This window comes from Ciconia boyciana, chromosome 3 (genome assembly GCF_034638445.1).
Source record: "Ciconia boyciana chromosome 3, ASM3463844v1, whole genome shotgun sequence".
Lineage (NCBI taxonomy): Eukaryota > Metazoa > Chordata > Aves > Ciconiiformes > Ciconiidae > Ciconia > Ciconia boyciana.
The window spans coordinates 72,131,402-72,146,009 of record NC_132936.1 but is presented as its reverse complement, the minus strand read 5'-3'; the positions used below and the strand labels follow the sequence as shown (position 1 = coordinate 72,146,009).

At 40.5% G+C, this 14,608-nt stretch overlaps 1 protein-coding gene across 1 annotated transcript in view; it reads left to right on the top strand.

Annotated features, from left to right (window-relative positions):
• Window positions 1–1,442, top strand: part of ESR1 (estrogen receptor 1) — a 165,142-nt gene extending 163,700 nt beyond the window's left edge. Inside the window, 2 exon segments of the mRNA XM_072857942.1 lie at window positions 945–1,156; window positions 1,159–1,442. Coding sequence (XP_072714043.1) covers window positions 945–1,156; window positions 1,159–1,199 — 253 coding nt within the window. The 3' untranslated portion in view covers window positions 1,200–1,442.
• Window positions 1,443–14,608: the final 13,166 nt, after the last annotated feature.

Below are 14,608 nucleotides of genomic sequence, written 5' to 3'. Positions count from 1 at the left end.
GGATCATTATGTGTATTTTATGGGCGAGGATAAATGCAGATCTACAGAATCCTAATCTAGAGGACAGTGCCCTTTGCTAATTAGAGGTGAGGTGTCTGAGGCATTCTGTTAGTAGTTGCAGCAATGATTCTCCCAAACGTAATTACCTCTTTAGGTAGCTGTTCAGTGGCTGGAGTGTTAACAACATGACAAGTCTATAAAAAGATACAGTATAGATTTTATTTTTATGAAGGGACAAGAGATGTTGTTACACAGATTTTAATTTTCATTATTTCAGTTAATAAAATTAAAATTAGAGTAAGCACCACATCATAGCTACTAAAGCTGAAACATGCAGATTTTACCTCCTGGGCGGATACACAGGTCTTCAGGAAAAAGTCAAGGGGTGTCTGCATGTGATTTTTTTACTTGTGTCTTTTTGTGGAGTTTCTTTGTCTTCACGGTAGTCACCCCCCCCCTTTTTTTTTCCTTAAGAGGAATTTGTACAATTAAGGAAGCTCCAGATGCACACTGAAGTTAATTATTGTTTCCAGAGTTTTGTGAATGGATACTATTACAAGTGAGCAGTTGCTAACAAATTGGCTGAGGCTATTTTCTAGGAAAAAAGTCTGATATTTTAAGTTTTATTATGGGAAAGCCAAGATTCATCCCATCCACTTAGTCGCAGTGCCTAAATTAGGAGTCCATGTGTTCTAGGCTACCTTTTAGGCAAAGGAGAGCAAAAGAGCCACCTTTAGAAGGCAACTTGCTCATGGTCAGTCTGATATGTTCTTTGAAGGTGCCTTCTTCTGCTAACTGTAGCAGGAGCGTACAGCAAATGCACTGTTAAGTTAGTTGTTTTGTACAAGGTGGAATTTATATGAACCTAACAAATATTATTAGCTGATAGCTTTTTTTCCCATAGCATATTTGGAAAGTAACCGTTGTTTTGTTACAACCCACAGCAACAAAGGAATGGAGCACCTGTACAATATGAAGTGTAAAAACGTAGTTCCACTCTATGATCTCTTGCTGGAGATGCTGGACGCTCACCGACTGCATGCCCCAGCAGCCAGGAGTGCTGCACCGATGGAAGAGGAGAACCGGAGCCAGCTGACAACTGCATCAGCTTCATCTCATTCCTTGCAGTCTTTTTATATAAACAGCAAAGAAGAAGAGAATATGCAGAATACAATATAAACAAAAGTCAGCAAATATAATGGTATGAGAAACCCAGCAGCATACTTACCTAGCTCATGCTTCATTTCGTCTATAGTGCCACCTATGTAAACACTCCAATGACAACAGTCACCTGCATTTTCCATTTGAGTGTTTGTCAAGTGTGTGCCTAAATTGATTGCTTATCCTAAATGGAAGACATTTCATTGCTATGGACAGCCAGCAAGGATTTTCAGGCTAACTTGATTTAAAATTCACAGTGTTTTTATTTAATTTTGCATGTAAGTTGGGTAAGTCCTAGTCTAAACCGAACATTCATTTTACTGTAAATTAGTAGGCCATACCAACCCATGCGTATTGGTATCTTCATGAGTGGTAGCCTTTGTTGATATCCACCCCAAATTCTGAGCTCGCTTAACCCTTTACTTGCTTGAAACTTTGAAGAGGTTTGGTAGAGATTCTGGATGACTTTTTTTGGGGGTAAATGGAAAATAGATTGGCATCTTAGTGTGCCATAGTGAAACTACACTGCTAGTGACTGCCTTGGTAGGTTAGGTAGATTGCTGCCTCTCTTCTTCCTACAGAAGAAAGGAATCCCTGTCTGAGAATAATACTGTTTTACCTTGCTGGCTTACATCACCTGACGACTCCCTCTCAAGATCATACTGACCAAACTTTTAGGTCCCCTTACCATATCCTCTAGCCGAATTGCATTGCTTGCATCCTATCTTGTCCGATCCTACAAAGTTGAATGGTTCTGTTGCTTGGCAGTGTGTAAATCAAGGGCAACACGGCAAAGAGTGATAACATAGATAATTACTCTTAAATCAGACCAGATGATTACAAAAATCATCAGGTCTTAAAAAAAAAAGAAAAAGTCTTCACACACATACATGATCCAGCACTATTTTATAAAAAAACCTCCCCCATCCTTGGCTTTGTTTGGCGACAAACCAAGGGGTGAGGATGCCAGTGCAGGACTGGCACAGCAGGGTGCGATGGTCTCATCCCACTCGGTAGAGTGTGGCCTAGCCGTGTATGGGAGGGCTGGCATCACAGCCAGAGCAGTAGGCTTTGCATTTCCTTGGCTTGCTTTGGCTCTCGTTGGGGCGTGCTCAGAAATCACTGTTAAGTACTGGCTCACCTGCGAGACCAGAACTCGGCAATGAGCCTCAGACATGGTGAAGACTCTGGGACTGCATGTCCAGGAAGATAAATCTGGCTTTCTCCATGCATGTGTGTAACTGTTTTTCATACAGATTAGTCAGATTCCTCAGACCAACTGTAAATATACTGTAAAAATCCACTGACATCAAGAGTTTCAGCAAGACATGAAGGAGAGAGACTGAAGAAATCCGTACTATGTGCTATTCAAAGTAGGAGTCGGTGCTGCTGTTTGACTGCCTCTATGCTAGAAAATTAAACGTGTCAGGGAATGTTGCTGGGTACTGGAATGCGATTATTACATATGCCAGGGATACTTTATTAGTCTAATGATAAATTTTGCCTGTACTATCTGCACTTCTGGTTTACAGGTGCAGTTTGGGAGTTAGCACGGACCAGGGACTATTCCAATAGCTGGTTGGAAGTGACCACCCTGCCAGTAAGGATGTTTCATAGCACGTGTGTATGCTGCTCCAACAGCAGCTGGCCACAATGCCAGAGAAGGGTTCAGGGATGCTTCTTTTACTGCTATAGTTGAAACCTTTATGTTAGACTATGTTGATTGGAATATCCTGTAGTAACTAAATATAGGAAATAGTGCAAATAATACCATACAGGAGCGCCTATGTCTAATTACGCTCCCTGTTACACAAGCAGAGTCTGTGTGCAGTGAGATTGAGTTACATAGCAGTTGTGAAGGCAGCAAGGCATAGGACAAGTTTGTGCTCCAAGTCAAGGATTTGATTCTTTAGTGAATGTACATAACGATGACTATAACAGTTTGTCCTGGTTTCAGCTGGGATAGAGCTAATTTTCTTCCTAGTAGCTGGTATAGTGCTGTGTTTTGGATTTAGTATGAGAATAATGTTGATAACACACTGATGTTTTAGTTGTTGCTAAGCAGTGCTTACACTAGTCAAGGACTTTTCAGCTTCCCCTGCTCTGCCAGGTGCACAAGAAGCTGGGAGGGGGCACAGCAAAACTGGCCAAAGGGCTATTCCATACCATAGGGCGTCATGCTCAGTATAGAAACTGGGGGGAGTTGGCCGGGGGGGGGCGATCACTGCTTGGGGACGGGCTGGGCATTGGTCAGTGGGTGGTGAGCAATTGCATTGTGCATCACTTGTTTTGTACATTCTTTTATCGTTATTATTATTATTACTATTATTATTATTATTTTCTCTTCCTCTGCTGTCCTATTAAATTGTCTTTATCTCAGCCCACGGGTTTTACTTTTTTTCCTGACTCTCTCCCCCATCCCACCAGGGAAGCGGGGGGAGTGACCGAGCGGCTGTGTGGTGCTTAGTTGCCAACTGGGGTTAAACCACGACAGTCTTTTTTCACCCCCAGTGTGGAGCTCGAAGGGTTGAGATAACGACAGATCTGACCAGAGTGTGTTGAAAGAAATACAGTTTCATGTACATACCTAAGAACATGTGCAGTTTAAAAGTCTAAAGCTAGATGCTACCTATGTTTGAGAAGATTCCTCGAAAACTCTGCAAGCCTAAACATGTGAAGCAGTAACTGTAAGTTAATAGGCCTTTTATTGATGCATATTATAGTGTCATTTTTTTCTGAATGTGCTTAAGAATTTGTCTTTTTGTGTATTCAGTAAGCGTGTGTGTGTGTGTGTGCGCGTGTGTGTGTGCAAATCGGTACCGAAGGGCTTTGAGAGGGCTCCTAAATGCCTTGAAAGAAAATGCGCATTTTGTTTTGTTTAGTAGCTGGTTTTCAAATGTGTTAGAAAAAACATGAATGCCCTGAAATCAGTGCAGGCTAAGATCTGAATGCAGCACAGGAATCCCTGTAGCTACGCTTACGTGCTTACACCATCATCATTCACTTGTAGCCCAGTGTGCGTTAGAGCTGCTTTTTTAAATGCTGTACATGCAACTTGGTGTTCTCTACGACAGAACACACAGATCAAGCTCATAAGCTGCAAGGCAAATTGGTTTAAATGAATGCTTCCCTTCCTACGTCCCAGAACAGTTCATTACATTGATTCAAGTGTAAATTTGGCCTAGAGGAAAAAAAAGTAGTTCATGGAGAGCAATTCACAACAGAGGGTCAGATTGTGATGGTACTTACATAGGGCAAGTACCATTACACGCTACAGATTTTCCCAGTGAAGCTGGATAAGCGTCACTTGAAGTGGTATGCAGCAGACAGAAGGGTATTGTATGTGTCTTGGAACATAAAGAATAATCAGTCAGCTCCCAATCTTAATTATGAACGCTTTCCTAGGGTCAGCCCTTGCAAGAAAGTAATTTAGACTCAACCAGCCCTCCCATGTTTGCGGTGACAACAGTAAAGGGCACCCGAGAAAGAAAACCAGTGATTCCCAGTAATACATTCATTTACCTTGGGGTAGTTTCAGGATCTATGTCATTAACTTGTTCATGAGATTTTAATTGAAGCAGCACCTTAATGAATATAGTAACCTTCCCACAGTTATCTATAAAGATGATTGTCCACATATCAGACAGCTGAATGTAGCTATTCAATTGATTAAACAAAGTCTATGATACAAAAATGGCAACTTTTTTCATATGTAATTCTGAATTACGCTCTTGTTTATGCAAACAATTGTGCCTGACATTTGGTAACTGTTATTTCACAGGATGCTATTTTATGTGTGTGTGTATATATACATATATACTTTATATTTGCAGCTGACAAACCAGTACTACCTGAATACCTGGTGCTGGATATTAAATAAAAACATACAGCACGTAAAAAAAAAAAAATTGAAAGAAAACTATTCAAGGCAGCTAATTATGCTTTTACCAAAATATTCATGGTGATGTCTCTTGACAGCTAATGAAATAATTATTTTATAATGTTTATACGTGGATTTTTAAAAAAAAAAACAACACAAAAACCAAAAAAACCCCTAGAAACATAGGCAATGTAATACCAGTACAAGCCAAACACCAGATGAACTTGCCGTGCTTGAGAATATGGTTGTTACTGAATTATTACAAAAAGCTTGGGAGGGAGGAGAGGAGATAGGGTGATGTGTAGCACTTAGTGGTGTCTGAGTTTCCAACAATATGCGAAAGCTACTCTGGTTTGTAGTGGTTCAAGCCATGTCTCGATGTTGCAGACTTTGTCTCAGGTAAAACTCCCAGTTGGGGCAGTAGGATTTGTACTGGGGCAAAATAATTTAATGAGAGTTTCTTGGTGTGTGTTTGTGGTAAATTTACTATTATGTTTCAGTGACATCTCTTGATGATTTTTCTCCTTCTGTACACTGAGGGGTTTAATAATTTAAAAATATAATTAAAGAAATAATCTGAACTGAGCTCCCAAGGACGTTGCAAGGAGTGTCAGCAGGTCACTGGACTTTAAATTGAAAAAAAAAAAGAAAACAAAAGAAAACCCAAACCACCCCTTTCATGCAAGCCAGGATTTGTATTGGAGCCTCCATCCATTCCAACTGATGCCGACTGATTCCTTAAGAGTTGTGCCAAATGTTTAAAATGAAACAAACTACCAGCATTGTAATTCTGCCTCACTAGGGCCTTAGTCTTATCACAGGCTTTGGCAGGAACACAGCAAGCCTCTCTTGTGTATCCTGCTTTAAAATTAGAATGCAACCCAACCTAAAGCTCGTGGGATTTTGTATATAAGGTATTCTCAGCTGAACTTATGTGAAGTGCATTTCTTACTTTGAATAAAGAGGTGGCTATTTTCAATGCTATCTACAACTGTAATATAGCTTTACAGGTAGAAATTCAACACATGTAAAAGAAGAGTCATGTTAACGACAGTATCGTAATACAAACCAGTCTTTGCTGTCACCTGCAACTATAGCATAGTCTCAAACTGATCTGAGAATTTTAAATTAATATTTCCCTAATATTAATGTCCTACCCTTTCTACTCGCAATTCCCTTTCATCTTTCAAATGTAGATAGCCTTATATCCTGAAAGTTGTTTTCAGAGTGATTGTTGCCCATAAGGGTATTCGGTTTTGCACTGTGTTAAAAAAAAAAAATCTAAAAAAAATCTTTTGCATTCAAATGTGCCTAAAGAAACAAACAAACAAAAATTTAAAAAAAAGTATATGCTGCCATCTTGCAAATTAGTATGCTCTGTGCCTATAATTAGAAGTCTGTTTCTTCAGAAAGTGCCCATCGGAAAATGACGGGATAGACTGCTGGTCATGAGACTTGCATTAACAAGCCACTTTATGTATCACCTTATTGTATATACTATAAAACTAATGCTTTTGTGTGCACTATGTAGTCTGTCAATGGAAAGTCCTTTCTTTGGTATAGGCTCAGCTGCCATAATGTATTTGTTGAAGTATTCTGTTCTTTCATTGATGCATGTAAAATTATTGATGTCTTTGGTTTGGTGAGGTTTTTTTTTTTCTTTGTTTTGCACCTAAAAAAGTTCCAAAAAAGTCTAAATGAAAAATCCAGTAGGCTACCTGATTGGTGCAAGATTTTTATCAATGTATTTGATGTTGAAAATAAAGAATTAACCAGAGCACTTTGTTTCATTAGTTATCTTTTTCATAGTTTTAAAAATAGGCTTCTCTGCTTATTGTTTTCCAGTAGCCAGTGAAATGGTACACTATTTTTTACAGAAACAGAATGTGTCTGTTTCTGTGCATCTAAGTGAAAACTGTTTCTTAATTAGTTTCTTCACCTTTCCCAAAAAGCATCAGGGAGAGTGGCCATATCTAAAGTCGACAATGTGTTAGGTCTAATCTCCAGTATTCCCAACGACACCAGGGAAGCCACCTAAGCACTTAGTACTTTGTATGCTATAATGTGCTTAGTATTTTATATGCTTTATGTCCCTTATTTTGGCTTGTGAAACAGATTATGGTGGAAGAGACAAATTGTGTGAATTTAGCCTTCTGTAGTTGACTGCCACTTACCATGAGTTAGCTAATATCAAGTAAAAGAGCACTTCTTTCCCAAGTGAAAGCTAGTCCTCAGGGAAAAAAAATTATCTTGACTAAGCTGTCAGGAAGGGGATGAAAATAAATTAAAGATACTTTTATTGACATAAAACCACTTTGAACTTAACCCTGTCCTGTAAAATACTCTCAAAATTATATTTGGTCTTTGCAAAGAAGCAAACCAGTAATCTATAGCATGTACATACGTAAGTAGGTATTTCAATACTTGTAGATATATATCTATCAGTAATATAGAGAGAATATAGTCCCTGTATTGATTTTTTTAATCTATTTTCTGAGTGGGACTATTGGCTCATAGGTTCTTCTCTTTTCCTACATGAATATATACATAAAAGCTCTTTGTTTTTATGCGATGTTTCACTGTACGTAACTTATAAGGAAAAACTGGTAAGATTATTACCTTAATTCTATCATCTCAATGATTAAGACAAGACAGGCAGTATAATTTGTCCATGTGAAACCTCACCCTATAGCTTGTCAAACATGAAAGCAAATAGCCTATTCAGACTCCAAAAGAAATTTGGGGACTCTTGGGATTTGTACGTGCCAAGTAGAACTGAGCAATGGTTCCAAATCCTATGACTGTTTTGCAACATGCTTTTGTGACAAGGAGCTTGACTGAGAGTTGCTACTTTGGCCCCAAAGGGTGGGTCAAAGTAATATGAACTAATTGCACATGTACATGTGCTCAAAATAATAAAATTGTTTTCAATGCTGACTCAAAATCTGACAATATTCAATGGCTTTATACAATTTTTTATCCACAGGACCAAATGAGCACTGAAGTCAAATGCTCTTATGGTTCATGGAGAACTGGCTTAAGATGACAGCTGCTACATGATACTCAACTCACAGGCTTAATCCAAAAAAGCAGCTAGACAGCAGAATACCCCTGGAAAATCAAAGACCTGACACTCCTAAATTAAAAACTCAACAGCTAAAGTCTGAGCATACTTACATCTGCAAAAATTGTAACAATTTGAATGGGCAAAGGATTGCACAATACCTGAGATTAGGCAGCGTTTTGCCCATCTCTTTCTGGAGCACAACGTGACCACACAGTATCACGGTACGGCTGAGCTGGGAAGGCACCTCTGGAAATTGTCTAGTCCAATTCCTGGCTCCGAGCTGGGTCACCTACAGAACATTGCTCAGGGCCATGTCCAGTCGAGTTTTGAGTAACCACAAAAGGAGACTCTAGTACCTCTCTGGGCACCCTGTTCCAATGTTTGACCAACCTCACATTAAAGAATGTTTTCCTGTGCTCAGATGGAATTTCATGTGGTTCAATTTGTGCCCATTGCCTCTTGCCCTGTCAGTGGGCACAACAGTCTCCCTCTTCTTCATTCCCTCCCATCATGTGTCTTCTATGATGGGAGAAGGAGGATGAGATGTCACCTTGCTCAGACCTCCAGAGGAGGAACCCACCAGGAAAAGGGCCTCTGCAGCCAGGCACTGGGCACATTTCCATATCCAGAAGCCAGCTGGGACTCCACCTTCATTCTTGATTTCTTATGTCTGTTGGGTGAAGTAATTTGAGAAATCATACAGCACAGACATATCTTTCTATTTCACTGCAGAGCTCTTGCAGCTGAAACTCCTGGCTCACCTTTACTGTCACTCCATCGCTCTCACTCCCCTCACTACATGCACAATGCCTTGCAGCGCAGCTGCCTACGCCCTTGAGGGAGTCCATATACATGCACACAGCCGTATGCATTGGGCTCCCCGCCAGAGCCCTGCTTTCTCTTTCCTAACACATAAGTGATGCATGTCTTGTTCCAGTGTATTTTATTCTATTTAACTAATTTGAAAGGTATGACATAGTTAAGGCATCATCAAAGAACATATCTGATTGCTTTTACTTTTCTGTTAATTAAGGCAATCCCCTTGTTAGGCAATGACAACAGCTTCTTCATAGGCTACCACTTGGTGTTCTCAGTCAGTGAGTCAGTGGAGCACCTGCCCTCTTTAAAAGCCTTCTGGCCATGCTTAGTCTTCAAAATTAAATGATGTGTTGGTTTTTTTTTTGTTTTTTTTTTTTTTTTTTCATCCAGATACTGCCACATTAAAAGCCCCATCAAGCAGCTGTTTCTTAGGCTGGAAAAGTCTTACATCTCTTTCCTCTGCATTATACTGCTTGTCTCCACCACCCAGGGAGTGAAGAGGAGAGGAAAATCCAAACATGTAAAATAACACTCATCAGCGTGCTCACAGAGAACGAGTGCCCATGGAAGGGTGCCACATACATGGCTTTTCTTATGCCCAGCCAGGCTCCAATTACTACCATTCACCATGGCATCCTGCAGACACAGAGGCTCAAGTGTAAAAATGTTCATGATGTCTTCAGGAAAATGGACCATCGAAATAATAACATTTGGCACTTACCTCAGCAGGAGCAAGGCTAACTAGCTCTCATGTCCCTGTATGATCTGTGTGTTGCGGTATTTAGATGTCACTCTGCTAATGCCTTCATTTCTGCAGGCATATAGGTGATATAAAATTTATCTCCTGTTTTCCATTCCTACACATTTGCACACCACTCCAGTATGTTACCATTTTAAACAGTGGAAAAATGTGCACGTGAGCAAAGGTTATGCTTTCAGGATTTTTTTTTTTTTTAGCCAGATTTTGCAACACATACTTGGGACTTTGAGATATTTAGCTCCTCTACACACAAAGACTGAGTGCTCCTTTCTAACACAGAAAACATCTGACATTCTTGTCAGAGGGCTTTTTTATTTTCTACTCACCTCTTGAGAACCTGTGTCATCCATGGAAAGGTGAAACAAGTATGTTATACCGTAGAGGTAAGCAAAAAGTGCTACCCACTTTGCAGTGAGAGTCACAGTAGGGCACATAAAAGCTTAAAAGTTTAGGCATTTGTATGAAAGCAGAAAAATTTAAGTTCCTGTCTGCCTTTGCAGGATTATTTTTTGCTTATGTTAAATCTGAAAATAGGGAAAGAAACTTGAGCTCCAAAATATCTTCTTTGTATCTATCTATCTCAACCAAAATGCTACAGCATCATGCTTTCTTCCAGTACTTTTTTCCCCCTTGCCCTTGCCCGCATGGTCTGCACACCTGGCTGCACAATGCTTCAAGTTTAGCAAAGAGTCAAAATTGCAACCATGTGTTTTAACCTGCAGCTCAAGGGTCAGGAGAGCCTCTCGGACAATCTCTGAATTATTTATAAAGAGAATACTACAGGCGTGAATGTCCCACTTCTTGGATAAGCTTGTGAGCACTTACATAAAAAAGCGGACTCTGGTAGCTTTCCTTCCAGCTGTTTTGAAAAACATCCTTTCTAAAAACAATGGAATGAAAAAACCCCACAATTACAACATCAATAATAGTAGTCTCCCAGGAACTACAATGTGCCTGAAAATGCAAAGAGCCTGACCTGAGTAACCTTTGTGCAAAGTACATCCACATCTGCATCATCCCTGACACAGAAGCGCTCAGCGGCTCACCTCTCCTCCCCCAAGGCCACCTCTGATACAGGAAATGGACAATACTTTCCTAAAGCCTCCTCTCTCTTCCAGAAATTAAATGACCCATTGTTTTATTCAGACCTCATTGTGGTCAAATCCATTTGCTATGTCTCAGGTCTTTAAATAGATTTTTACTGAACGAAGCAGTCTTGACCAGTTCATTTTTTGAACAGTATATTAAGCGGCACCAAACAGTAGAAGTCACAGCTTTCAGTTCCTGTCTGCTTTTAGAACAATCATTTAATATAATTCAGATTTCTATCATTTAACCACGCCTTAGTCTATGACAAGTCTTCAGTGCTTAAGCTTGCAGTTATTAATTTCCTTTTATCTTGTTTCACAGATTTTTATCTACTGCTTTTTGGAAAGACAAATTAATTCTCCAAATAATTCCTGTTTATTTCTTTATTGTTGAATATTATTAGAATATTCCAATGTTCTTAATATTATTAAAACAAGCATGACTTCTCCCAAATATAGGTTTCACATCTATGTCCCTCTAGGTCTAATTATGGCCAAATAGTGCAACAGCAATAGAATTCAGTTGGCTATAGTGCATTTCACAACATTGCTGCCAAGGTTAAAAACAGGCAGCCAGTACCTAAACTAGTTCCCTTGTGTAGGGAACTCACTCTGTGAATATAAGACACACATTCTTCCCCCAAAGCCAAAAGACAAATGACCCCCTCCGTCCATCTCCCCCCCTGCCTCAGCTTAGGCAAACACTGGTTTAGATGAATTCTGCAAGTGACTGCTACAAGAGTTGAACAATTTTATAGCTAGACCATGCAGCTCAAACACAAACCTCACTATGCCATTTCCTGCTCTTTGCCTTTCCACAATCCATTGCTTTAAGCACCAAATAAAATAAGGGAAGTGCAAGTAAGTGAGAAGATCAATGCTCTCTTCTTCTCTTGATTAAAAATCTGCATTTCTTCTCATTGACTCTGCTTTTATTTCCCAGAATCCTCCTACATTTGCTAAATCCTGATAGCATCTGTAGTTTGAAGACTCTGAGCAACCAGTTTCTGTTATGCCTTTGAACACACACACACAGATGCGCTCAGATGCACATGATGATGATAAGCATGTTGAGAGATGCTATCAGTTGTAAACAGATTTCTCAACCACAAATAGCACAAGACTCTGAGGGCCAGGGATGACTGTTCGTAAGACAATCCCAGCAGCTTCACTCTTGTTCAATAACCAGCTGTAGGAGAAAGTTCTAAGGAAGGAGAAAGCAAGACTGCAGGTGTTCACAGCATTTGCAGCGGAGCTGGAAGCGTTGCAAACCAGTGGCGAGAAACTATCAATCTGTCGCAGAATGAAGCTGCTGTCGCTGCTGGAACAGGGTGGGGGATAGGCAATGGGTATTATCATGCTCACAGCTGTGAGGAATAGGGGCACACTATTTGTGTCCATTTCAGATCATTTGTATTTCTAACACTGTCAGACATCTCTAAATGTTTTTCCAGTCTGCCTTCAGATTTTGTAAAGCACGGTCCACAAATGAAACTCCACAAACAGATGCAGTAAGTTCAGGGCAAATGGTGCTCATTATTTTGCACTATTATCATTATAAGCATAATGAGATAGTGCCTTAATATTACTACACAGTCTGGAGTCGCTGAGCAACCAGTTTCCTTTAACCACCCACTAGTTATGAGGTGATTACAGGCCAGAAAGCAGGGTTCAGAGTTGCAAGATGCACCAAGCTGTGGGGATGATTACACCTCTACAGCAGCTACTCTGTGTATCTACAGTAGAAAATGGGGAAAAATGTCATGCAGTAATGACTGGAGTCCCCCAAGATGCAGGGTGCTTTCTCTATGCTTGAACACATGCCTTCAAGACAGAGCCAGAGTTCTGCAGCTCCTGTACTGCCTTTCCTCATGCCTTGCAGCCAAGGATCAAGGCACATTACCAGAAATCAGTCCCTTGTATTTGCAGGGCCCAAGTAGGTGAGGTGCTTCAGAAAGAGGGTAGATGACAGGTTGCAGGCTTAACACAGAGACAGGGAATCTCAGATTCTAACTTGTGAAAGATGCCCAGGCTGCAAAGCTGGCTAGTGCCACTGGCTGCAATACTTGACAGCTTTCTGGGTGTGGTTTTTTCCCCCCCTACAATTGCCCCATTTACCCTGGTTCATGCTGTGGCGACCAATGCATATGTTGATGTCGCATTGGGGTTTGCAACTTAAGCTAGACCTTTGTCACTGGTGCTCTTAGGATGGAGCTTGCTTTAACAGGATCCTGTGAAGTGCCTGGCCATTTGTTTCTGCTTTGACTACTTTGTGCCAGTTTTTAGGATCAAGATCCAGTTCTGCAAAATCACATTTGAAGTCATAATGGAATTGGTTCAGGGCCAGGAAATTGCTTTTGGAGGAGCCTATTGCTCAAACCACTTTAACTGGTCAGATGTTGATTTTGTCCAGAGTTGAGACTGAAAGTCCTGAAAGTAAGAAGTCCGAAGTGGCACTCAAGAGAACCTCTAACCTGCTGGCAGAAACTGCCTGCGATTCCCTTGAGACATCAGCTTACAGACTGACATTCCTATCCTTGAAGGTATGGGAGATTTAGGATTTACAAACAGGCATTTTTCCTGTCTATGATATTTTCCTAATGTGTGTCTATCACTGTCTGCGACTGCCTTATTCACGGGTATTGTAGAGAGTTTGCTGTCTACTGGGAGGATTGCTCTGTGTGAGCAGATCACTGGGGGTCAAAAGAAAGTTCTCTATATCTAACTCCTCTTTCAAATTAACAGGCAATACTTGGAAACTACAGTTAGCTCTACAGCTAGGGCTCAGAGCTTGAGGCTATGAACAGAAGAAGCTTTGCTTTGAAATGTCTGAAAGGAAGCAAGGCATAGCAGGTACACTGCCCACTGGTTCATCAGCAAGGCAGAGGTGAGACAGTGCCCTGCAGGTAATAATCATCCAAAAATGCACTGAATTCGAAAGGGCTACTGACACTTGATGATGTGACCTTCCAAATTCTTTACTTCTTTTAATTATCATCACTTCTCTCCCCCTTAGCCCTAACTCTATTTAAGGAATTAATTATGAAAAGTTCCTATGATTTCACATCAGTTTTCCCCTGCCTATTTAACCAGCTTAACCTCCACTCCTCTGGCAGTTCATCACTTTCTTATACTCCCTAGACTGAACATTTCAAGAGGTGAGAGAAAATAAAAGGGCATGACCATCATAACAAGACGGAACCATTCCCCCCCACCACTTCATTTTAGCGACTACTCCCCAAAACTCCCCTGGGAGCTTGAGTGACATGTACAAATTCTGCTTTCCTTCTGCAGAAGACAGATCATTCTTTCCTAGGCATCAGGGAAGTGCGGAAGGCACTCAAACAACTAAGGGAAGCAGGGGCTACAGAGTGGCAAAATAGCTGGCAAAATTCAAATGTCAGGTTGCAATCCAAAGCATGCCAGATGCTACCCTGTATACTTTTCATAAAGGTCTTCATTAATTGCATCTGACATAATTCAAACTGAAGTCTCTTCCTTGCAATCCCCGCTCCCTCCTACCCAACTCCTTTCCAACCTCCCTGCCTCTCCCTCAGTTTTTGAATACTATAAGAAATGAACATAGGTCTCACCTGTGACTTTTTGCCTGGTTCCTTCAACAGACTGCTCTTCCATAGGCTGATATTCACAGGCTATCCACTACCCTTTAGGTAACATCTACGTCCATAAGATCACCACTGTTTGGCTGGGAGATAGGTGACAAAGTCAGGCTGAGATCCTTATTTCTCACTAAATTAGACTTTTTACATTTTTTTTTTTTTTTAAGAAAACAAAAATATCTTTCAACAAAAAATTAACCACCAAAACCAGGG